The following is a 26134-nucleotide window of genomic DNA, read 5'->3' on the forward strand; positions in this document are numbered from 1 at the left end:
AGTTTGATTGGAATTAGGTAGTAAAGACGGGCGTACAACTTTAAATCCAGTTGGGTGTCTTTATGCACTAAAAGCCTTTAAAAGTTCTAACGCCATGTAAATTAAAGCAGGACTTTATTAGACAATTAAATTCGCATACTAAACTTTCCGCAATGCATGCGGATAGACCATAAAAGTCGTGCAGTCTGGCAGCAATCCTTTATTACGTTGCAGTTATTTATTGCGACGTATGCTAGAAAAAAATTATTAAATATATTGCGTGATCACATTTACGACCCATATTTTCCGGCTTAGTTGCCGTAAATATAAATCAAAACAGTGTCAAACGTAGGCCATTCAACGTGCATCATTCGGGGAGATGGATTCACGATAAATTGTAAAATATGTCGTGAGTAATTTCGCTCATATGTTTACCAGCTAAAGGACTTTGGGGGTGAAAAATGATACTTTACGGGCGAATAGGAAAAATGCTTTAAAGCGGATTTGAGTTAAATCAGCGTTTTCATTCAAGGAAAAAAAAGTTAAATTTAACTTTTAGGGATATTGCCTTATAATAAGATGAATATTGCTTGCTGGCAAAACACGAACGCTGTTGATTAAGCCGCACATTTGTTTTCGAAAATTCTGAATTTCCTTAATGGCAGTCAACCGCGGTATAATTAATTATTATGCCGTAATAAGCCTAAGAATAATGCTAATCCGGGTGGGACCAAGTCGACAGAAGTGATTAAATGAATAATATTCATTAAATGATCATTTTAATTGAGCTGAATAAAATTTGTAATTGTTGGCAATTATTACAAATACAAACCAGAAACAATGCTTTATTTAGTTTGCAGTGCATTTTACAAACCAGTTGACGTGACAACATAATAAAACCCCAAAACAGCTTTAAGAGATTTATCGTCATTCATCCAGTAATATTAACATGCCATTAATTCCGGGATAAAACAGTTTGGGTACAGTGAACGTTAGTTAATTCAATTTTATATGTATGTTGCTTTGCAATAGGTTTAGCTTGTGTTTGCTGAAAATAGGAAAATTAGAAACCACAGTAGTTAACGTACGACTGTTTAATAATAATATGCTTATTACATAAATTCTCGATTTTATAATTAATAAGTTAGGTGGAAATTTTCAGTTTTATGGGCGCTTATATTATAATGGTTTTATAATGAGTTCATCGAATAATAAGGTGATAAGTTTTCTATTAAATGGCAGATGTAAACAGTGGTCAATCCTGAACCATCTTCTCTTTTTATTTTTGAATAATGCTAATTTCGCAACTTTGCTTGAGGATACCGTGTGTTATATATGCGGATGACACCTCCATCATGGTACCAGAAAAATGGAGGCTGTAACAATGTGACAATTCTCAATATAAGTATGATTTTAGTTTAAGCAATGACAGACTTTTTGCACAGATGGACTTTAGAACCAGTTTGTTATTGGTGAGGTTAATAGACGTGTATGAATATTTACCATTACGAAACAATTTAGGTCATGTTGCCTAACAGTTACATTTTTTTCATGTTAAATTGGTGAATGTTACCTTTCCCATAATACGGTACTACGGGAAAACAAGAGCGGAAATTGCTAATCTTGAGTGTTGAAATCATAATTGTGATCTTAAACTCTTTTAAGTCGTGTCAATGTTGTTATTACCTCCCAAATAAATACAAAAGCAAAAAACAACTTTTTCTACGACCCCTATAGAAAATTAAATTTTTCTCCCTAATTTGAGAGATGAAAGTATCACTTTCACTACCTAGGGAGTGAAAGTGCCACCAGAGTGCGTATTCTTGAAATGAGGGAAGTGAGTTACCAAGAGAAAGGTCTAAATAATGTGACAGAAAACCGCCATTGTCAGTTTCTTCTGTCACATTCTATCAACACTTCTCTTAAGAATTCCGTTCCCTGATTTCAAGAATTAAGACCCAGGAGCTTATTTCTTGAAAGCAGGGAACGGAAATCTCAAGAGAAGTGTTTATAGAATGTGACAGAAGAAGCTGACATTAACGTGTTTCTGTCACATTCTACAAGTGTGTTTTCTTGATAATTCCCTTCCCTCGTTTGAAGAATATGCACCCAGAGAGACTGAAAGTATTTTCCTCCCATGGGAGGAGAAGTGCCACCAGTAAAAGTCACACTTGCTAAAGACAGTTTGTCACTTTCTTGACAAACTGACAAACATATTTTTAGAAACAACACCTTCTTTTTCAGCCATGTATTTATGCTGCTTTTTTTCATACATGATTTACATTGATCGTAGAAAAAATTAAATGCGCCACTCTGAAGTAAACTGCTTTTTGCACCCTTGAACTTTGAAGAATCATTAGAGGAATCATTAAAGCAAACAAAGAAATATTGATGAATGCAACATTTTGCTAGACAAATGTAACATCCGATTCTTGTGAATGACAATTCAAACTAAAACTTTTGTATTTTCTAAAGGGTATCCTTTGTATCTTCTGCGTGAAAAGGACTTTTAAGCAAAAATAACACTCATTTAAAAAGTTAGACCAACGCAACGTTACAATTTGCAAAAATTTAAAAACCTAATGTTATTAAAAAATTTAATAAATAAACCATTAAAAATGTAATTAATACTGGTCTAATGAATGAGTAGGTGCATTAAGGGAACAAAGTGTTTTGCTCCTTAATTAACATTGTTCAGTGTACTTGGATATTGATTTAATAATTCTATTTTACGGAGATTTGAAATTAATAACGTTTTACATTAGTATGATAGACCTTGTTCAAAATAACTATTACTGCTTTTAATTGTCTGTATGAATTTATAACAATATAAGTATTTACTAGTTCAGTGTTCCCCCTCCCTCAACCTTTCTTTCACCTCTTGCTTATTAAACGTAAGAAAAATTAAAAACTGACAAAAACTATTATTTTATTTAATACAATGCATCACAAATGTGAACTTTTATGAACAGTTCAGTTCCAACACCATATTTCACCATTTTGTGAGTGAAACTTCAATATGATGTTTGAGATTTGGTCTTAAATAAAACAAACTAATGTATCGGTCACCAAATCATGGAGTCCGTGTTATATTGATAAGTTGGTACATAAACCCAGATATTTGAAGGAAAGTTGTTTCAGACCCTAGTCTGAAGAATGGATAATACAAGATCAAGTAAAACTTAAATAAAGTAAAACCTTTAAAATGGTATTGTAAAATCCTGTCCATATACTATTTACAGTATAATAATTACATTATTGATGTCAGGTTTAGTAGTTAGGAAGGAACTACTTAATTTTACAGCAATGGGGGGTTTGAAAAATTCTGTTCTTTAAAAGTGTGGTACTAACAAAGAAATACTAATCAACTAAAAACTCTCAAATCTTAAAAAATTATTTGACAAGTCGTAATTTGTGAGCAATCAGCATTCCTATTTATTTAAAAGCTGCAATTCAGTCAATGTATTAACTGAGAATTACATTGTTAGAAATTGCTAAACTAAGTAAAACAATCTTTATAAGCCAATTTGTTTATGGTTGTAAAATTTTTATCGATATATAGAGAATTGATTTGCCCTCAACATATAATTAGGACACACTACAGATTATTTCGGAAAAAAAAAACTGCTAATTCCAATCAAAATATAAATGTTAATATCTATTAGGAAGGATAAGATGACGATTTCAGGTTGGTAGAAATAAAAGCGTCTGACTGGGTTTCCGAAAACAATTACTTTTTCATTTTCGGCAGGTCTTCGAAGTTAATTAAGACTAACGAGTTGTACCCAAAGTTTAATTAATTTCTTTCTTCCTCACAATCCCCTTGGTTCTACTGTCAATTACACTACAACAGCACAACCGTAAGCAGCAGCTAGTAAAATTCAAACTGATGAAGGTGAGGAGTTGTCCAACTTAATAAAATTTACTTACCTGTTCTTAACTACTTGTCCAATGCATGCCTGAGTGAAATAAAACTTTCCAGAAACCACAGTAAAAAAATGTTCCTGTTTACAAACTAGAACTTTGCACCGAAATTTTGGAATGTTTTTACTTTAACTCGTAGACGGATCGTAAATTTTGATACCGCCAAGAAACGCGAGTACCGAATTCGTCCAGGTTTGCCGGCAAACTGAGAAGGAAGAACGCACCATGTGAAAGCCGAACTTCCATTTCCATGACCGAAGTTTAGGCGCGCGCTTAATACGCAACGGGTGTCAACTTTCCAAAAATCTACCCGAAACTTTCAAATATTTTGCCAACGGGATGATTTACAACCAAAACAATGTTCTGAAGCAACAAAACTTTAGAGATTTAATTTAAATGTATATTGCATTCTTAAAGCAAATAAAACCTTCTAGGATTAATCCTCTATTTGATCTTAAACTTTTCAAACTTCGCCAAGAGGCTTAGTATTTATAATAAGGAAAGTTTGCGCTTCTTAGTTGGACGTTAAATAGAAAACTCTTGTCTATAGAACTGAAACTTTTTGTGGATTGTACCAAAAATAGTAGTTATTTGATGAGGACTGGATTCTAACCTTTCCGGTTATATAATATAGTTAACTAGATTTAGGTGATGATTTAAGAATTACCTGGTTATTATTTTTTAAATTATTAACTAATTAGTGAGTGGACGATGTTGACTTCAACCTTAATGAGGAAAAATATAATTCTATAACAATTGTGCAAGGTGTCCAAAAGTTTTTGAATTGGACACCTGGTATACAAGGTGTTTAAAACATAAAAAAAGTCACTTAAATTTCTAACTAAGGCTCTGTCAGTAAGTGTTCAGTTCCACTTGCAAAGTTGCGAAAATAGCAAGAGATACACAAAGAAAACAGCTTTAGAGTTGTCCAGAAAAGAGGAAATTAAGTTCAATAACTTTATCTAAAACAGACTTAATTAAAATAATCCAGAAATGCGATGAAGATAATTCGGATCAACTATAAAAAAAGTTCACTTATGCTTATTGGAACTAGCTTGAAGCTGTAAACTGCAAAGTTCAATATTTTCCAACGGTCAAATTGAAGTACAACAGCACATTTTTGAAATGTAAATTAATGAACAAGAGGCAAGAGGGAAACAAATATCGCATCAGACAGAATACTGATTAGTGACTTCTAATAAAAATGTGCAGATAATATCCCTTAAAAATGCTATACATTAAATATGAACTCTATGTCCAAGTATACCAAAACTGCTGCAGGAAAAACTTTTACCACAACTGTATTCAGATCATCATAGAAAACCTCAGAATAATCAATAAGATGCTCTCTAATAAATTATAATCAGACTATATTAAATATTATAATTTGTTTTCAGTTAGGTGAAGGTGCACATTTACTTGTTTATCTAGTGAAGAATTCTCGTTGAATATGAAAAAAACTTTGCTAAGGAACATTGTTATGTTATTATATACGAGTATATATTTATGTCAAATACAACTATTTAGTTACTTTGTCAGAGTTGAATTTCTCGCAAATTCAATAAGCGTTTGTGTACCAGTCTTACCAAACTTTAGTAAGAACGTGTTGCCAAGTGTCTTGTCTTACTCGACCATTAAACTAACCACAAACTATTGCTCTCGTTTCTTGTTTTGCTCTACCAAGTGTCTGGTTATATTTTATATCAAGGTTTAACTAAGGTTAAGTCGTGTAATATTGTATATTTTATCTTCAATATTTATCAAAGACTTTTTGGAATTTACATTGATAACTGACAATATTTTGTTTTTGTAACTTGTCAATCCTGCAAGAGTTTAGAATTGCTTTTTGGGCAAAACTTGTTATTTTGCTGTTAATTGTTTAAACTTTTCTCCAAATATCCGAGAACAGCATGCAGTTTCTAAGAGTAGGCAGTTTGCGAAGAGTCGTAATTGCTTACAGAACTTTCAAAGCATTATTGAAACAAACTTTGGTAAATCAGATAAAAGCAAGCAAATGCGACCGATTTTCATTGCAACTTTCTATTCTGAGGTTTGGAGTATTATTTGATGGTTAAAACTTGACAAAAGTTTAAATTGTTAATCCCAATTATCTACTTTTTAATTAACAAATTTACAATTATGAAATAATGTAACTTTATTTGTTTGTTGACAAAAATGTTTCCAGTACCAGTAACATAAATCCTTTATTAAATGATGTATTCACATAGTTCCTAACAAGTAGAAGTACGTGAATTTACATGGCATCACGTTTTTATGCTTGAGGAATCCATGAGGAAAATTTGCGACAGGGGAATCTTAAAACAGCACGTAGCAAGACAAGCTCGATTATCGTTGCAGTGCCATTGACGATAAACCTTACATCAAATGTTTTGAATAACGAAAAGGCTCTTGCCCTAGTTAACTTCGTACGAATAAAGTGTACTTACCCTTACAACGTTCTTATTATGTGCTGTATACCTGTACAGCATTGAATTATTGCGGGTTTAATACATTAACAATTAACACAAAGAGCTAATGGTTAATGTATTTCCGCCCTTTGCACTGAATTATAGGCCACGAAGCAATTACGGCCAATAGAATAGATATAAGTTGCTGACTGAACCGGATTTTGGTCAAATTTAGAATTCATTAATAAGAGTTAAAGCCTGAAATTCAGTTACTCGCCTGCATTCAAATGAATATTGATAAAGTTTGTTCGTGCTATATACCAGAGTAACATTATTACTGAAAATTGCAATAACCGGAGGATTAAAACGGCCCTTAGCATTTTTACAGCAGTCAATTCAATTGAGCTTCATGTTACTGAAACAAAACGCTTTTTGATTCTTTATTCTGTTTTTCACATTCATAAACAGCTTTACAGCATATAGACAGCGATTTGTCCATCTGCGAAACGACGCTATCCATTATAAGTTGTTTGTTCGGATATACGTCAACTTTCATAAATGTGTTTACCCGTTAGTGCACTACGGCGTTCAAGTTTTATATTAAAGATAAACATACCTTTTATTCGGGAATATACAACGGCTTATTTGTTCTACTCACTAGGATAAGCCAACGTTGCATGTAATAAGGTTTTTTTATTATGCAAACTTTAATTTAAATTTTATCTAAAGGAAAAAACTCGTAACGCTGGCTTAGTTTTTAATAATCGCTTTTTATTTAGAAAGTTTTGTCATACCTGGCTTCCTAATAATTGTATTTTTTTCCATAGTCCAAAAAAATATCAATACTTGCAACATTACATTTAGACATTATTATAGGAAGTTTTAGAAATTTCTCAAGGAAAATTCAACAAGGCGTTTATAAGATATTTAACAAAATTAGATATTTATATGATAGAGAAATGAGTAGATTTAAATGTTTTTCCAATAAACAGTAGTGTGTCAAGTTCTACCTAAATAATTGCTCTATATTAATAATTTAAATAAAAAAATCACATACGTACATATCACAACTGTCTTTTTTATAATTTTTTCAAAAACAAAAAGCATCAAACACAAATATACTTTTCCGGTACGTAAGTGGCAGCCAAGCGAGTACCTGGAAAAGCCATTTCAAATTACAGTGCTCTCTGCTACTTTCTTAATATTTTTGCAAAATATTTTCCTCCTCCTTATTCTGAATATCCTACAAAGCTGAAACTCGGTTCTGCAGTAGCTAATGAACCAATAACCAATTTATGATTCTAAGCAGTTAAAAGGCATTTTAAAAAAGTTAAATTTAAGAGCCATAAAATAAAAAAATATAAAGTTGGTATTATTATTATTATTATTATTTCAAAATTCATTTTAAATACACCGGGTTTCAGTTTTTTTTTCTGTTGAAAGAATTTTCCAACCACAAAACTTGACAAATGGTGAATGCGCTATGTACGTTTTCCATACATAAAGATAAGGGTCTTATAGATAATACTGGAACCGACGGAAATTTTGTTACTCAAACTTTTTTGCTATCAAACTATCAGGCAAATATGCAAAGATTTTGTAGGTTACTAAAATGTACTTAAAAGGTGAGATTAGCAGTATAATTAATAGACAACGCTTTATTGAAACTGTGTAACTGTGGTTGCCTATCAGGTAGGGCAAGTTAGAATATAGGACAAAATTAGGTTAGAATCAGAATTATTTAACTTAATTTCAGAGCTTTGTGATTAAAAAAATTGTTATTAGGTGTTAATTTCGGGATTATATAAGAGTTTAATTGACAAGACTCTTTTTCTGTGTCGTAGTCGGTTATTTTAGTAGCAAAATGCAGTAGAAAAAACGCGTTGTCCTACTTAAACAACAAGTAACAGCAAACAGCTGATGATGACAGTTTGTTTAAGTCCCCAATGACAAATTCGACCGTTTTGTTTAAAAATCTTGTTAACAACTTTGAATTGTTCAGTTTTTTATTTTTCTGTTAAGTTTTCCTACTGCAAGCAGCAGGAATTTTTCTTCCAAGTATCTAAATAGTATACCTATATAAAAGAACCACTTAAAATGAATCAAGAATTTCTTGCAAAGTTACTAAGTCAACCACCAATTCGTCCTTCTTATTTGAAACCTTTTGAAGATAGCAGTGTGCAGTTAATTTTCGGAAAAGTAAGTTAAAACCTGTTCAAAACTATGTAGTTTTTAGTTGTCAGTAATGTGCATGCTTTTATAGGGCTTTCCCTGAGCCAAATAGATTAAAAAATGTTCTGAGAACTGTTGTTTTAAGTTTGATTTAATATCTAAGTTCTCAACAAATAATTCCTTGTGCTATAACATTATTTCAATTTGATTTACATTCTTTAGCGTCCTGTCAGCAAAAACTCTGTTGAAGATGATATCTGCATTCCAAAAACTGCTGAAGAACCAACATACAGTCTGGATGAAACTAATGCTGATTTAACTGGCAACCCTCTCGAAATAGATTTAGGTTCCAATGCTAATGATACTGTTCAGTTTGTTGTGGTTGAGAAATTTGATCAAAAGTGGTATCCGGATGAAGTAAAACATTATCCCCTTCCAGTCAGGGAAGCAAGGTAAATGGGTTAGTTTAGCATTAACTTGTAGTTTAACTGTCAGAGTTTAAACAATTGTAATTGTAATGTGTTTTATCAAATATTCTACATTTCTTGAAGTGGAAATGCCTTTTCTAAATTTAAAGGCATTTTTGTTATATGCCTTATCTGTTTAATTAATGATGAAAATTGCACTTTTGACAAAAATTGAATTTTTTGACTTTTGGAAAAATCATAGCTCTTTTATTTAAATTCGCAGGAAATTCGTTCCTACGCCATTCAAAAAAGCATAAAATATACTACAAAATAGGTTAAAAATGGCCTCTGTATCTCGACATCGTCTCAACGAACTTTATATCGAGACAGAAATTAAACTTTCTACCGTGGTTTGTATACTATTTTATTTTCAACCATTCACCATCAAAATCTCATCGAAGTTCTTTTAACATGGAGATTTCTGAAGAGGCAGATGTTACTTATAATCACCTGAGCTGCGAGCTGTTGCAGAGGTGGCGGCACAGTCTCTTCACTATAAAAAGTAAGCCCAGATATGACTAAACGCATATTGACATTCACCCGGGTGGAAAGTGACATTTACCCGGGTGGAAAGTAAAAGCAGGTAATTTTCATCTTTCCACCTGGTTTACACATAAGAAATAACGTTATTACATACCTGGTTGAAAATAAAAATTAATTTCAAGGGTGTATTACATCAATATTTATCATTATGTCAATACCAGGGGACTTAATTTAAGAATGCCACAAATGTGTAAACATTTGAAGGTATCCTGAGGCAGTTTAAATAATTTAAAGGCATTTTGATGTATTTCAAGGCAGTTTTAAGGCATTATCACTATGAGGCATTTGGAGCAATAATAGAAGCATTGTGAGGTATTTTAAAGGCATTTCAAGGTATTTTGTATGCAAAAAGACATTTTGGTGTACAAAAAATTACCGGCGGTCTACCCCTCCAAAAGAGCAGTTAAAGAGAAATATTCTGAGCTTTTAAAAATGGCGGAGATACAATATTTTTAAAATTTGGATGCGCTTTCAAAAAAAAAAACATCACACATTAAGTGAATTTATAGAAAAGTAGTTGTAATCATTTTGCTACTTTATTTCGACACGACGATTATTGAAAAAGATTCTAATTGCTCTTTGCTCTGTAATCTGTAAATTTCAGGAGGGTTCTCAATAAAATATTCACAGATATACAATTAAATAAGCAACATCCAATTTATGTGGTCTCTAATGGAGATGACTGCAAAAAAACAGTATTAATGGGTAGCCACAGAACTAATCAAGGATATACATCAACCACTATTAATGTTTTGGGAACAGTTTTACTCGAAAATGTAGATCAATATATACAAAATGTTATCCTTGATCATAAGAGAGGATGTGAAAACCAATCGGTAATAAGAAATTGGTTAATTGTTGTCTAACACTTTAATGGTCTGGAAATTTTTAATAGGTGAATTCTTCTGTTAAAGCAGCCTACAGTTTGTATGGTGCAAACGTTAAAAATAGTTCACTTCGAGAGGAATCGTTAATGAAATTGAGCATAGATGGACATATTTACGTTGATATTACTTCCCCAAAAACTGATTTTATTATTAAGCCATTTGATGTTTCTGATATAGAATTGGTATGGTTCACGTTAAAAGCATTTTATGAAATTATAAATTTTTTTTTACTTTTCAGCATGCAATTATAGTATCTGGACATCCCTTATTAAAATTAAATACTCATTGGAATGAACTATCAATGCTGCAAAAAATCTTGGATCTATCTTTAAAGTGTGTTTTGTTTGAATTTAGCTAATAAATGTATGTAACTTGTACTATTTTTAGACCAACAAATGTTGAATATAAGTTAAGTGATATTTCCATGAATTCAGATGAAATATTAAACCAAATTAATGATCTCAGTTCTTATGAATTATTTAACAATGAAATGCAAGAGGAATCAAGGGATATTCGACATTTGGATACTATAGATAAACTGTGGGAGATTCTAATTTGTAGGTATTTTTGTGCTTTTATAAATTTCATAGTATTAATCAAAAACTTTTTAGGCTGCGAAGACACATCAACCCTAAGAGATAGTTTTAATTTCTTATTTGAAAATTTATCAAATGCTCATTTGCCTGTTCATTATGTAAGTATTTTGGTAAAGTTTTTTTGTTACTGGTAATGTTATAATTTTAGATTGAAGATGACTGTTCAAACATTTGTAAACTGTTTAAAGATGTATCAACTGGAACAATATCAGTGAAAAATATCAATTTTCTAGAGAGCATTGAATTGCTTTATGAAATGGGTGTACGCAAATTGAAGTGTGACTTTATGAACTTTTTGAAGTGTGATAATGACATTGAATCAGTTTGGAAGTAGGTTATCGATTTTTTTAATTATTTAGTGATGTATCCAAACTGTCATTTTGGTCAACTTCAGCTCATTTTACATGAAGGATAATGTTACTAAAAGAAGCACTATGAGAACTACAAGTATTACCAATTTGATGGGTAACGTGAATTTGAAGGCAAAACCTGAAATTCTATCTTATGTGTCTCAGTTGTATGTCGCTGCAGAATTATTCGAGTTGGTGAAAAATCAGGTATGTCAACCTTTTATTCTAGTTATTTTATTTAATTAGTTTTAATAATACAGGGTGTTTGATGGTATATTGTTGACGTAGACGATTATATTTAACTAGACATTTTTTGAAAATTTGGTTACACTCCTGATTATCTAGTGATCTAAAATATTTTCAGTAATGGGACGTTTCCGCTTATAAAAAAAAGTGGCTTCAACTTTGTTATTTTAAATGAGACACCTGTTTATTATTGTATTTAGGTAAAGGAACATGTCTTTTAATATATTTGACAAAACATAAACTGTATGGTTTTATATGAAAAAATAATATTTTCATTAATTTCATGTTTGCGGAAAGATTTACTAATTTTATATCATTCTAACTTAGGTAAACAAATTTTCATAAGATTTCCTTATCTTATTAGTTTGGAGCATTTCTCAGTTAATAATCACCATGTTTAATATAGCTTTTTAATTTGTAGATAAATTTAAATGAAGGGAATTTAAGAAGACTCGAAACAGCGCTGGTCGAGAAATATGTTAAAAATAAGAGAACAATTGGACATTTCCAAAACTTATGTGATTGCCGGCTACAAGAAATCAGTGTCAAATTGGATCTGACTGACTGTTCTTTTGTCACAAAGTAAGTGATGAGTCTATTTTTATTCAGTTGTTTGTATTTTTTGTTTTGTCTAATTTTTTATCTATTTTACCTGGTTATTAATACACCTGATAATGTGTATTATTATTGGGATCAGTACTTTCACCTTCAGTTAAATTTATTCTTAGGATAATTTTTCTATAGAAATGACAGAATTCAGCAATAGCAACGTTTGATTTTACGGTTTCTGTATAACTTGTCATTGGAATAAAATTATTCTGAAGTGAAAGTACTGGCCCTTAGTGAAATAAATTTAGTTACTTGAATATTCATTTATACCGGATGTGTCACTTGTGAATATATTATTGGATAACACTTATTGGTATTACCACAGGTATTACTTAATTAAAAAAAAAATATGTATTTCTTTTTTCTCAGCATTTTTGACTTTGATTAATTTTGTGTCTTATTTTTACAAAATTTGTTGGGTTATTTTAGATGTTTTAAAATCGCAATTTTTTTTAAATGATTGTGGGCAACTCTGTTTGAAATAACACTTCATTTGTAGACAACCTTCGAGATGGACTATGCAGTTGAAGAGCGGACCAAAAGTGACAATACTCGATTTATCTGATGCACCAATAATCCCTCCTCTCATCTACAATTACGGTAAAAATTTAATAATGCTAATTCTTGTAAATTGACCAATGTTTGAATTTTGCAGGTTTACCAGAAGTTGATCAAAACCTGACCTATTATGCTGTGAAAATGAACCGAGTGTCAAGAAACTTTTAATAAATTTATAAAATAAGTGGTTTATTTCATGACTTTAGTTTTTTTTTCCCTAAGATTTTCTGGTGGTTGTAAAGGTAGGTATGAAAACAAAAGACATTTAGAAAATCTCTTTATTCATTTAAAAATTATGAACACAGATTTTTACATTGACAAAAACAAAATACTAAATCTACCAACTGAAACAAAAAATGATACAAGGCACATTTAAAAAAATGAAAATTTGAACATTCTTTTTATAAGCAAAATACCACTAAAATCAGTATAAAGTTTCCACATAATGTGTCTGTATTTTATAAACAATTTACTGTAATAGTCACTAACAGTCAGGAGTGATAACTCACTTAAACATTCATACGTCATGTACCTTAAAGTTACATTTATTAAATCTAGGTGTTTACGAACTACTTGGGATGTAAGTTACTTATAATTATGCTGGCTGCGAGTGTCCGGCTCCTTTCTTTCCAATCAGAGATTTGTGGATATGTGGAATGACACCACCACCCGCAATGGTTGCCTTAATCAAACTGTCCAGTTCTTCGTCACCTCGGATGGCCAATTGCAAGTGGCGGGGTGTGATTCTCTTCACTTTCAAATCCTTACTAGCATTTCCCGCCAATTCAAGTACCTGAAATAAGACATGTATTCTATTAATTAACTTTATTACAATTACTCATTCATTCTGGCTACTTAAAGTAACAAATAAGGTTAACAAAAACTTAAATGCTCTTGTCTCCTAAAAATGTCCAACACTGTCAACCAACACAATCAAATGCCGCATTCGTTTTCATGATAATATAATAGGCACCGCCTAGAAATATGTTTTTTTTTTTAATTATTTTGTTTAGTTGATTGCATTAGAACATTTGTCCTGGAAAGTACAACACACAGCAAACACTGTTCAATCAGTTCAATGTAAGAAAATCTGTAAATCCTTGAAACTAGGTAAGCAAAACTGGTAAATGGTTCAGTTTTTCTTCTTACAGCTCCTGTTGACAGGAATTTAACCTAACTATCCTAAAAACCAGGTTAGGTCGTCTGGTTAAGTTTGACGTCATGGTTTTTTACCATAAGTCAAGGAAAATTCAGTGGTTAAGTTTAATCTTTACCTGGTTTGAGGGGTTTAGTCAAGAAAATTCACCTAATGATATTATTTAGATTAATCACTGAAAAGTGTTTAAAAATCAACAGCTGATGTACTGTAAACAAAAGTGGCGGGAACTTGTTTTCCCGCCAGTATAGGTCATAATTGCAAACATGTTGAACAAAAGAAAAAAGAACAAAAAGCCAGACAATGTAAATGTTATCAAATATTAACAAAGCCTTACTTCAGCAGTGAGGTATTCCAAAATAGCTGCCGAATATACAGCAGCGGTGGCGCCGACCCTTCCATGGCTTGTGGTACGGTTTTTCAAGTGTCTGTGGATTCTTCCCACTGGAAACTATAAAAAACATAACCTTAATTTATAACACTAATTAACCTAAAAAAATAATGCCGAAACATGCATGTTTTAATTATTTACCGACTAGGTAGACGGTTTATATTTAAAATGGCAGCTTGCTTACTTGTAATCCAGCACGGGCCGAGCGGGAAACTGCCTTCGCTTTGGCTTTGCCGCTGTCTTTTCCTGCTTTACCACCAGCCTGAAAATCACGAATTTTGTTGATTATCCGACCTAATAGAACATCCTGACCACGTCAGTGGATTGGGAAGAGTACTAGGCTTGTTTTTAGATAAAATTTAGGAAGAAATAAAGATTTTTTCCGCACAAAAACTCACCATAATGTTGACAAAATCACACAACACCAGACAAAACCTACTATCGACGAGACCGGAATGAATGGACGGTTGCAAGCCTGCAGCCCGCCAAACAGAAATATTGGCCAATGAGCACGCCGTACTCAGTCACGTGATCACTATCGACAAATCGCGTCACCGAATCGAAGTGTCTTGAAGCTGCTTATTGATTGGTCGGAAAAGGACGCTTGTTTGACGGCGTGGCCGCAAACGGAGGGCGATTTGAATTTTAAGGGTATGAAATAGGGCTCAAATAAGCAGCAAAATATAACAACCTATCTATATTATTTGACTTTGCTTTTTAATTCTAAATTACTGCTAAACAAACTCTTTCAAAGGAGTGTTACTTTGTTTAATCCAGTTTAGTATTGATTTGCAAATAATGCTGCATAGCCAAAATCCGAGTAAAAGTTCTTCACTATTAATTTAATGTCTTTATTGAGGTATTTTACAGTGACAATACAGTTAACAAAAAGACAAATTTAATATTTATTTTCATTTTCAATTAGTTTAATAACACCAGGTAGAAATGTTTGTGTCGTCATTTCCGGTTGCGCAAGCGTATTTGTTTGGTTTCCCAAAAGCGCATGGAGAATTTGAACGGCCTTGGCTTGGACAACAGCGCCGTGCGGAGAATTTGCGAATTAGCTTGCACTGTTGCCAGGTTTACCATCGATGAAGTTCAGACAAAATATTCTCGAAACTTGTGTCAATGATTTGTAATCAATACGTTGTTTTACTTTATAGCACAAAATGGTAACCACATATGCCGCAGCATTTAATAGGTTGCCAATTTTGTACCAAACATCCATAAAACAAACTTAACAAACATATTTGATCTTTGAAAAACTGCGATACATGTCAACATGGCAACGTTGTTCCTCGTCCCTACATGCCATCATGCCAATTTTCTGAAGTATACACCAACACCCCAACAAGGAACCGTCTGCGTTTTCCTCAAAAATACACCAAATTTGCTTCATATTTTTCAAAAACTCACAATTTCAATCGCTCAGTAAAAGTTTTAAGGTCCACCACAGCCATTTCAGCATAAATAGGTAAGGTTGTTTTTGTTATTTTAGGTAAACTTCAATCTTTGCATGCCGGGTGTTCGCAATTCAGTTTGATAGGCAGCACGAAAAACGTTTTCGGGAAAAGTAAACTTTGGCTTTTCGGGGCTCCGATTTTTCTCAGGAAACCTCCGCCCCCTTGTTGAGGGCAGTGAACTTGGGGTCGAGTGCCTTTTTTTGGTTAGGGTTTGGACTTTTTGAGTCTCAAAAATGCACGTGTAGTTTCATGGAATCTCCTTTGTTTGTGTGATGAAATAACACAATTTTATCTATGTGAATGATTAATTTTTAGGTCTTATCTAGGGGTCTTTAACTACACCATTATCATGCTTTTTGTCCTGATATTTATCAATTGAAAATCCTACTTAATGTGTGTAGTTTATAGTTAGTAGCTGTTTCTTTTTGAAGCTACAGTTTTCAGGTAAAATTATAACTTAATTTTTGCCATGTTTATGTAGTTTTTTGGGTTTCTTAGCTGCTCTGCAAGTATCTAATAGCATGACTTATAATAAACGTAATAATATTTCTCTTAGGGCTTTAATTTTTGAGGTAAATTTAGTTTTGTTTTACCCTCTGTTTATGAGTCTCCAGTGAGCCTCTTATATTTTGTAATAACAGGTATAAAAACTGTGAATATTTGTGGGATAAAACTATTGAATCTGTGAGTGGAAAAACAGCATATCTTAAAAGTCACACTTTTGAGAAAAACTATAAAATAATATGTTTTATGGAAAGAGTGTACATGTTATCATAAATAGATGTACAGAGGAGTTGTCAAAGATAATGTTATGAAGCATTAAGAACATGATTTTGGAGGTATGCTGTTTCTCCTTTTCCACTCACTGATTCTATTATTGTTTTATCCCACAACTTCACATGTTACTTCCTGATCTATAACACAAGAGCATGTTTTTGGAATCCATGCACAGTGTTTCTAAATATTTTATTTCACAATTTGCATTGACATTTTAGCCAGGCTGTAAAAACCCATCTTTATCTAATAAGTTGTTTTAGAGGATTAGCAGGAAAATAGCTTTTAGGTTGGTTTTCTAAAAAATGTAATAAGCATTCTACATAAGAAAGAAAAATCAAACCAAGATGGCTTTTTATTTGAAGAAAGTTCTAGAGAACCAAAAATTATCTATGATCATTAACAATATGTGCTTGAACTTTGTATTGTTTCTACCCATCATGATTTTATTTGACTATTAATAACACATTGATAAATTACTACAAAATATCAAGATAAAAAAGTGGTAGATTAAGTTTGTGCATTTTTAGAAAATAAAATGGGTAGTGTAGTTTAGGAAATACTTTTTTTAGCATGACTTAAGGCTGTTCTGCAAAGTATGAAACTATATGAAGGGTGCACGGGAAAAACAAGCTAAGTCAAATTTTGAAGTTTTTGAGTACAGCAGTTTTATCTCTAAAATCGTTGTTAACTGGTCATCTATAGGCATTAGAAACATAAATATTTTTTTATATATAAAGCAGCATGCTTTTTTATTTAATATAATAATTACAAGGTTTTTGTTGAAGAAGATACAAAAATAGGTCTTGACTTAGCCTGTTTTTCACCAGATTTATATTATAAATATTAAATTCATCAAGCTTAAGTAGCAAACAAGGTAATTCATAAATTAAAATGTATGTCAAAAAATAATTAGTTGAAAACTTGTTTGTTTTTTATTGATAAAAAATTATTAAACTAATTAGTTACTAAAAAGATTGAAAGGTAAGTAGGTCATTCCCGTGTACGCCTATCCTAAAATATGTTCTATTAGACGACGTAGCTCGATTTTCTTCTGACTAAGTTTGGACCCTGTATAGCATCGCTAATGTCTATCAGGTGAAGCTGTTTTCTCAATTTGGCCAAAAATTGACTTAGCTTGTTTTTCCCGTGCACCCTTCATATTGTACTAAAAATACATGAGAGTTAGACAGTCTTTTTGTGTAAGAACACAGTGAGTAACTGCAAAAATGTTGTATTCCTTGGTGGTACATGCAATGCTTTTTTAAGTAGGTACTTTTTTTGAAATTGAAATTTGGCTATCAAAAAAGCAAATATGTACTGATAAGCTGTGTCTTCTGAGAAAGGTTTTTTCAATAATTTTTGAATATTAGAGTAAAATAAAAATAAGTTGTACTGAACTAGTTATATTATTATGCTTGTTTATTGATTATAGGTTATAGATAATCGATAATGCTTCTCATTTATGGCTTATCTTTATGTATGAGTCAATTTGATTATTTTGCACTAAAATTCGTTTCTTTGTGACTGGTATGAAAATCTGTAAAATATAAGATTATTTAGGCATGTGTGACTGGGGAGTTTTGATAACAGTCAGTGTTGACTTACTTCCACTACTTTTATAGAATATATTGTATAAAAAACTTTGTTGGTATTATATGATATTTTAAATGATTATCTGAATTTCTGTCATATACTTCATAAATTTGACTAAGAGTCAAAATTAGATCATCATTTGTAAAGTGGGAATTGCATCAGACTCAAAATGTTTTTAATTAGTCTGATGTTTGATTATTTGCTTATAAATATTTTTTTAATACACAGAGAAATTATATTTGATAAATACTCTTTGTTACTTCTTGTTTGTTGTACTCCTTGTAAGTTAATCCACAAACCAAAACTATTAATAAAATGTTTAGAATTTTAAAAAGATAAGAATTTATAAATAATTGTTTTTTTTTTTTTTTTGCAGTTTTCGGTTCTGACTCTACCAGCATTTCTCCACTTCAACTAACCAAAATCATTAGGAATGGTAATGGAGGCACCACCTTCTCCCCAGAGCGTCGGACGGGAGTTCGTCAGGCAATACTATACTCTGCTTAACAAGGCGCCAACTCACTTGCATAGGTACCATTTTCTCTAATTAAACCTTTTTTTAATAGTGCATTTTTACAATTGAAGAGCATTCACGCAAAAGTCGATAAATCCATTTTGATAAAATATCAGAAACAAGTATACCTTAAAACATGTTCTCAAAAAATATGTTTGCAATAATTATCAAGTTTTGCTTGGTTGCTATGGATTTATCAAGTTTTGACTGAATACGTAAGTGAACATATTCATTTTTGATAGACTTTATTTTTATAAAAAAATGCATAAAAATGTAAAATAAGGTAACTAAGCTAAATACATATACAATCCTCAACATAATATTCATTTTGAGTTTTTTTTTTAAAGGTCTTTATACCAGTTTAAATTTGGATCTGAAGATCATTCTTTTTCATATTCCAGTTTTAGTGAGAAATCTTTGTTTTTTTTTTTTTGACAAGAAGCACTAAGTTTGTTAAAACCGCCTATCTGTAGAATATTTTCTTCTAGGATAATGTTCTGGTGAATTTTAAAAAGCATTATTTTACAATATACAGTGAGCGCGCTGTTTACATTTCAAATCAAATACCAAGTCAAATACTATAGTAGAATAAATAGTATCACATTATAATAGGACCTTTTTTATTGAAGGTTCTAGTTATTTTACTTCATTCAGATGACATCAGTACTTTGAATACATTTTATTAAAACTCTTTAAGGTATTTATGGAATTTATTGAGTTTTGGTACTGAAATATCAACTGTTGTTTTATTTACTCAGCATTCCTACTTGTTTTTTATAAAGTATGTTAAGTTCAAAGCTCTTAAACTTGAAAAGAACAAACTCACTCTCAACAAACTCTATTTGTACTTGAGTCAAGATAGTGAAACAATGTCTCTAAAAATCTTTAATTTGGACTTAATAACTTTTGCATAAATGCTCCACAATTTATGTACACAACTACTCAATTTATTGTTCTCAATATAATACAATGATATTTAAAGTACACTCCGTTTAATAATCGTCATTTGATGCAGATTTTACAACCATCAATCCTCTTTTATTCACGGCGGGCTTGACCCCAACCGTGAAACCATTCCAGTGATCGGACAAAAGCAAATTCATCAAAAAATTCAACAACTAGACTTCAGAGATTGTCATGCAAAGATTACTCAGGTATTATTTTTTAAATTGTTCAAGGATTATGTAATCCTGCTTTTATTTGTCATACTTTAGGTGGATTCCCAGTCGACTTTAGGCGGCGGGGTAGTCGTCCAGGTCACTGGGGAACTGTCCAATGCTGGTCAACCCATGAGACGTTTTACGCAAACTTTCGTTCTGGCTTCGCAAAGTCCCAAGAAGTACTACGTGCATAACGACATTTTCCGTTATCAGGTATATTTTATTCAAGGTTTAAAGTTCGGCAATCTATAATTGGTTGGCTAATCTAGGATGAAATTATAACCGACGAGGACTGCGACGGTGAAATTCGTCCTGAAGTTGAGGAAGAGTGCCTTGAGCGTCCCACGTTGGCCGATCCTCAGCAAGGTTTGGGTCAGCAGATTACTCCAGCTCCGGGTTTACCGTTTTACGGAAACGCTGTGCCTCCCGCGGCTAATCCTTTGCCAGCATTGGGTGCTCAACCTCCGGTTCCTGCTCCTCACATTTTACCGGCTCAAGTTCCAATTACTCAACCACCGCCGCCTACCGCTACTTTGAACGGACATCCTGATGATTTGGGTATTTTGCCTGGTAAGTGATTGAGGTTTAAAACTGAAAATTGGAACCAAGATTTTAACATTTTTCCACCGAAATGTGGGAAGAGAAACGACAAACACAGTTTAGATTTTATTTTGGTTTTTAAAACTAATGTTACAGTTTAATTGTGGGCATTTTTTGTAATGTTTGATACTTTGCAGGCCATTTGTCACAGACAGTTCCTCAACCACTTGGCGCTCCTTTATCGGCTCTTCCAACTCAAGGTAAGTTGACTTTCTTTCTACAGGGTTATTGAGCCATTTGTGACTAAACTTTTAAATAAAAAAAATGTTTTTATACAACAAATTTAAATGGATAACTTGTCGTCTAATTTGAACGGTTGAGATTATAACTTTTTTCATTAAATTTCGTCCTATTATTAGTCAATTATTCAACGCTTAGCAACGATTTAAACAATTTTTTATTCACTACAGGTTCAAAAAATGTTTAAATCACTCTAAATGACATTTGCTTATACAGGGTGATTCAGGTTTTAATACACAAATTTTAACCACGTATTCTACGTCCAAAAATAATCCCAGTTTCCTATAAGTCCTTTACATCATTGATTGGGTATTTAATGAAGTATAATGAAAATACCATTCCATTTAAAAAAAAAGTTTATGACAAAAAGTACGTTTTTGCTTCACTCTGTATATATAAGTAAATTGTCATTGAAAGCCCCATTCTAAATAATGAACTTTTGATCGAAAACATTTTTCTCTGAAATGAATTTGGACCCTGTATTTGGATTTTGAAATTATTAATGTTAGTTTTTTGTGTTGCTATGTAATAATTGTATTTAACAAACATTTTTTGTTGTTAAAGGACTTGTTGCCCCACCACCTGTAGTCTCTCCCATTGAAGAACCCCAGGAAGTTGAAGAACCTATTGAGGAACCTTTACCAGACAATGGAGGCTATGGGGATGTCGCGGAAACTGAAATTGATCAAGAAATTTCTCAAGAATCACGTAAGACCTCTATTGTACTCATTAAGTGTTTTACTAACCGTTAATTTTTAATTTTACAGCCTCTAATGAACCTAAAACTTACGCCAACCTGTTGAAAAACAACTCGAGTCAAGGACAGTCAGTTTACCAATCACAGCCACCTTCCTCCTATCGGTCGTCGTCTCCTCCCAATTTGAACAACAGGGCACCCGCTCAAACGAATGGAATTGGAAATCGGGTGGGAGGAGGACAAAGGCAGCCTGGTGGAACTCCTCCATCTAGAGTTGGCGGAGGTCCATCACATAACAGAGGCCGACCTGGAGATGAGGGTGAGTAATTTTATATTATAAAATCAGTCTATTGAATCGTATGTTTAGTTATACTACGAAGTGTGGTTTTATTCTTTTTTCTTCATATTTTATTATCATTTTTATATAAAAGAACACAGTTACAACCGAAACTCAGAAGACAGGAGACGTTCTCAGTCGTCCAACTTCGGTCAACTGGATGCCAACCAGTTGTTCCTCGGCAATCTGCCACGCACAGCTACCGAAGACGAACTGCGGGAAATATTTGCCGAGTTCGGCACGGTTATGGACTTGAGAGTGCATAGCAAACCGCCCCAAGTCGGTTTCAAGCCCAACCAAAACAACAAGGTTCCGCCTAACTACGGTTTCATTACCTTTGAGAGCCAGCAATCGGTTGTGGCGTGTTTGGCTGCCAAAGTAAGTAAAAGCTGAAGATTAGTGTAACATTTTGTGCTCCAAGAATACATTTCTTTGTACTCGAATTGGCATAAAAGTGTATTTGTTTTTGCAGCCTATCTTCTATCCTAAAAACGATAATAATGGCACGCAACTGAATGTGGAGGAGAAGAAAAATAAGGAAAGAGACGGCCGGCCGTCTTACGGTGGTAGTGGTGGACGTCCTGGACTTGACAATAATAGGTAAGCCTTTCTGTTTATTTTTCAAAGGCATTTCATGGAAAAATTAAATCCTAGAAGAAGCAGTTACTAAGTTAATAGTTTAAGTTTCCTGAATTTTTTTTTTTGTTTTTAATATTGAGATAATAAAATTGTGACTCGATACTTATTTATTTTATTGGCTTAGATCTGGTGGAAGGGGAGACGCTCCAAGACGTATGGGACCTGGAGGCCCTCATGGTGGATCCGGAGGTCCTCAAGGTCCTGGAGATAGAAACAGAACAGGAGACAGAGACAGATACAACAGGTGAGTGGCAGATTTCATTTAAATTATTTTTTTTACATTATGTTATCAAATTTAATTAAACGCCACCAAAATCTAATACTATAACGTTATAATATTAAAGTAGACAGTTCATTTTAATATGTTGTTGTGTGTGTGTGTGTTCTAACCATTTTTAGACGTCTGATGATAGCTTTGTTAGGCAATACTGGAGTCACGTAATTACCTAATAAAAATTGTGACACTTAGGTTTTATCATCAAGAACTATCTGATCGCTTTTAGAATGCGGTTTTAATACAACAGTCGTAAACAAAATAAATGTGCTTTCTTTGACTGTGACAGGTCCTGTGCAAAAAGTTACAGTCAAATGAGAGCTTAGCATAGGGTGCTTTTAAATATGTCAGTGCGAACCGCCCTTGGAACTTTTTTGAAGGTTGTCAGTAACATTTAGAGATCACTGACACTTCTTAATGGATCTAGAAGCTTTTGACAATTTAAAACGAAAAGAAGTAGTCACACACAGAAGCATATTCCTACAGTAGAGTAGTGAGTGTAAGTGAAAGCAAAAACACAAATTTGATCTCCTCAAAATTTATTAAATAGCTGTTATCTGCCGAACATGTTTCGAGTGTATCAGACACTCATCTTCAGAGGCTTAACAATGGTCACAGTCTCCTGGCTTTTATTCTGCAAATTCATACAGTTGTTTCAAGTAATTCTTTGAACGTTTAAGATACTTGTAGAAGCCTCTGGCAATTTCTAGAAGATTTGCAGTATTTTTTAGACCTCTGGCAGTTTTTATAAGGTTGTCAATAGCATTTAGAGGTCTATGAAATTTTCATAATGATCCTAGAGCCCTCTGGCAATTTAAAACAATTCTGGGAAAGTTTAAGACACTGGCCCTAGAGATTTCTGTTAATTTAAATAAGTTCTTTTTAAGTCCCTTTTTACTTCTGATAATAGTCTATTCTTCCTTTTCTGATAAAAACTGATCCACTGATAAAAACATCAAAATAATCTGACTTTAGTTGAACCGTCACACTGACAATAGCTAATAGTATGATGTTATTGCTCATAAAAACGTCAGTGAAAACTAAACTTATTTGGTACACCCTATGTGTAACAGAAAAAGACATGTGTTCTCTCTCTCTCTTCTGTTGTGTGAGACGGAGTGGATGAACTAACGGATGAACGTAGGTCTAACATCAATTTTAACCAAATGTTAACCGTTGAGGAAAACGGAATTGTAATTGTAGGTTATGTTTTATGTGATTCGTGTTTTGGGAAGTTATCTTCTGTTGTGTTGTTACAATAAGATATTTTTTATGAGAAAGACCGATATTTGTGGAATAAGTTCTGAGTTTACACTTCCACGTACGTTATAAAATTGAATTGTCTCTTACTACATCAGATAAGAGGTGCCTTGCTCATTTTGACTTCCTTTTTATAAAATTACTAGCGATGTAATATTGAAACGTAAGACGTAGACGAATAGTTCGTTGTGTGTAAATCAAAATTGAATTCCACTTAAAACTTGGTCAAAATAAAAAACTACGATTTTAAATTTTGGGGTAATTTTCACCCTCACACGGATTATTATTAACTTTTTAATCAAGTGATCGCCATGGTATTAAAAAATTCAAGTTTTTCTTTTAGAAGCGGAGGTGGAGGAGGTCCAGTCAACCGCGGAGGACCAAACAACTACAACCGTCGCTAGGCAGCTACAGCCTCCAGTTTCTCAGTTTTCCCCCCGTGTTTTAACTGACTGCACTCGTTCGTTCCCTATAGTGTCAAGTGTGCCGCGATCGCGCCCATATTCAATGACTATCAATCGTCGTTAAGTTGAAGTATTTAGTCCTTTTTCATCGCTCGTATCGTCGTCGAATTTCGGAATATTATGGATTCGCTTCTTTTAGTATTTTGTAAAACTCGTCCCGTTTCATATACAAAAACAAAAATGACATGGTGCTGGTGGAGATTTGCCTGTCAAGTGTTTTAAAGTAGCTTATTTTTTACAACTTTATAAGGCAAATCTTTGTTGTCACTCCAAAAAAAATTTAACAGCGGTATCCGGTGGTTTAGATGATAAATTTTCACACGAGTGTTTTGTGCTATGTGTTTATGTTGTAGGTAATCGGCAGTTAATTTTGGTTTTTTCCGTCTGAAATTTGATTGTCACTAGAAACTGAAGGTTTAACTCATCGATCACAATACCAGAAACGTTTTGAAGCTTCAGCTTCCAGTTTATTGCCTTAGTGCCAACCATTGTTGCGTAACACCACAAACGAATCCTACCGACTATTAGAGAAATGTGATTGATGGAAAATATCATCGGAAAATGTACAAGCATCTTTCGATTAGTTGTTTTCATTGTGGAAAGTGGCAGTACTGGATTTCTTCCCTAATAGTTCTTTCAGACTAACCAACAAGTTTTAGTGGTTGTGTTTATTGACAATCAGAACTTAGGATTTAATTTCTAGACAGTCCGAAATTAATTTTAAAACTTATTGCCTTAAAACATAAATATAGTAACTTCAATAAAAAAATGGATATTGTGGCATTGGTTCAAAAAGACTTTTACATTATTTGAGAGTAAGTCGCAGCACTGTTGGTAATTTGTGATTGGTCAAAAAAAAAACGCAAGCTGAAGTTCCTTTTTTTGACCAACCACAAACTACTCACAGTGCTGAGATTTACTCAAATGTCGCACGTGTGCACTTATATATTTTTTTTACTCAGCATATCTTTAATTTTAATCCTTCAATCTTCCACCACAATTTAAGTTAGTCTTCTTGAGAAATAAAAGTAGAAATTTTATAGAACATTTTATTTAACTCTGTAAGACACTTGACATTTAAGGCGTAACGTGTCAGGAGTATTTTTTTACCAGAAATTAATCATTATGGTTATGATTATTAGTGTCCCGGTTCCAGTGGTGCCATTTTCTCGCATACTTGTTTGGTCTCATAATTTATAAGTAAGTTCGTATCTTAATATTCGTGTATCATTTTCCTTTTAGTTTTTCTAGTAGTAATAATTACTAGAATTTCAGAAACGTTGCAGTTAAATGTAATAAACTACTTTTTATACATTCAATGCGACTTTTATTGATTTCCCAAGCTTGAAACTCTTTAAAGTGAGACCAATCAATGAATGCCTCTAGCAATTATAAACGTATATGACTGGATTGTAGGCCTTTAGCAAATCTTTAGAGTAAATAATTTATAATGAAGAATTATTTGTTTTCTCCTGTAAACTGTACCATTCAATACGATTTACTTCTATTTAACACTAGTTTGTAATGTTTTTTTTTATTGCTTATACTGTTCGAGATAAAATGAACCGGAAAAGTCATTTTTATTGTATAGCCGCCATTTTGTAACTGTCGTCAATGACACAAATACTAATTTTACCTAACAAAATCAGTCTGGTGAGCAGAATATTATTATTCTCATTTTTAGATCGATGGTACTGAATATGTTTATCATTTTTGAACGTTTCAGCAACAATGTATTTTACTTTTTTAATCTGTGATTTTAAATACAGTTGTTTTGTGTTAGTTTGTACTTAGCGGTTTATTCTAAATAAATTGATAGTTTTTTTAGGA

At 32.6% G+C, this 26134-nt stretch overlaps 4 protein-coding genes across 6 annotated transcripts in view; 2 read left to right on the plus strand and 2 right to left on the minus strand.

Moving 5' to 3' along the window:
- The window catches only part of LOC145731200 (suppressor of lurcher protein 1-like), a 137080-nt gene extending 132983 nt beyond the window's left edge, over positions 1-4097 (minus strand). The window contains exon 1 of the mRNA XM_081982866.1: positions 3910-4097. The gene's annotated coding sequence lies outside the window, so the exon portion shown is untranslated. The remainder of the gene's footprint in view (positions 1-3909) is intronic.
- Positions 4098-8078: 3981 nt separating this feature from the next.
- Positions 8079-12936, plus strand: Zwilch (zwilch kinetochore protein). Its single transcript, XM_081983016.1, has 12 exons — positions 8079-8510; positions 8706-8935; positions 10098-10329; positions 10389-10562; positions 10619-10713; positions 10768-10937; positions 10992-11074; positions 11125-11306; positions 11371-11533; positions 11994-12154; positions 12681-12781; positions 12837-12936. Exons 1-12 carry the CDS (start codon positions 8409-8411, stop codon positions 12905-12907), a joined length of 1764 nt encoding a protein of 587 aa, XP_081839142.1. The 5' UTR covers positions 8079-8408; the 3' UTR covers positions 12908-12936.
- A 67-nt stretch (positions 12937-13003) lies between these two features.
- His2Av (Histone H2A variant) lies at positions 13004-14809 on the minus strand. Its single transcript, XM_081983022.1, has 4 exons — positions 14685-14809; positions 14471-14548; positions 14233-14346; positions 13004-13532 (listed from the first exon to the last, which is right to left on the minus strand). The coding sequence occupies exons 1-4, from the start codon at positions 14685-14687 to the stop codon at positions 13335-13337; spliced, it is 393 nt and encodes a 130-aa protein (XP_081839148.1). The 5' UTR covers positions 14688-14809; the 3' UTR covers positions 13004-13334.
- A 790-nt stretch (positions 14810-15599) lies between these two features.
- Positions 15600-26134, plus strand: rin (ras GTPase-activating protein-binding protein 2). 3 transcript variants are annotated; one of them, XM_081983017.1, is made up of 12 exons: positions 15600-15760; positions 18496-18650; positions 19649-19787; positions 19848-20006; positions 20063-20363; positions 20531-20593; positions 21198-21341; positions 21401-21649; positions 21762-22045; positions 22140-22267; positions 22431-22550; positions 24172-26134. In XM_081983017.1, exons 2-12 carry the CDS (start codon positions 18553-18555, stop codon positions 24242-24244), a joined length of 1758 nt encoding a protein of 585 aa, XP_081839143.1. In that variant the 5' UTR covers positions 15600-15760; positions 18496-18552; the 3' UTR covers positions 24245-26134. The 3 variants fall into 3 exon arrangements, with proteins under 3 accessions (XP_081839143.1, XP_081839145.1, XP_081839144.1); XM_081983019.1 differs by having other exon boundaries at positions 24184-26134; XM_081983018.1 differs by lacking the exon at positions 15600-15760 and adding an exon at positions 16054-16193.

Source organism: Ips typographus, linkage group LG6 (assembly GCF_016097725.1).
Source record: "Ips typographus isolate SLU linkage group LG6, UJ_Ityp_2.0, whole genome shotgun sequence".
Classification (NCBI taxonomy): Eukaryota; Metazoa; Arthropoda; class Insecta; order Coleoptera; family Curculionidae; genus Ips; species Ips typographus.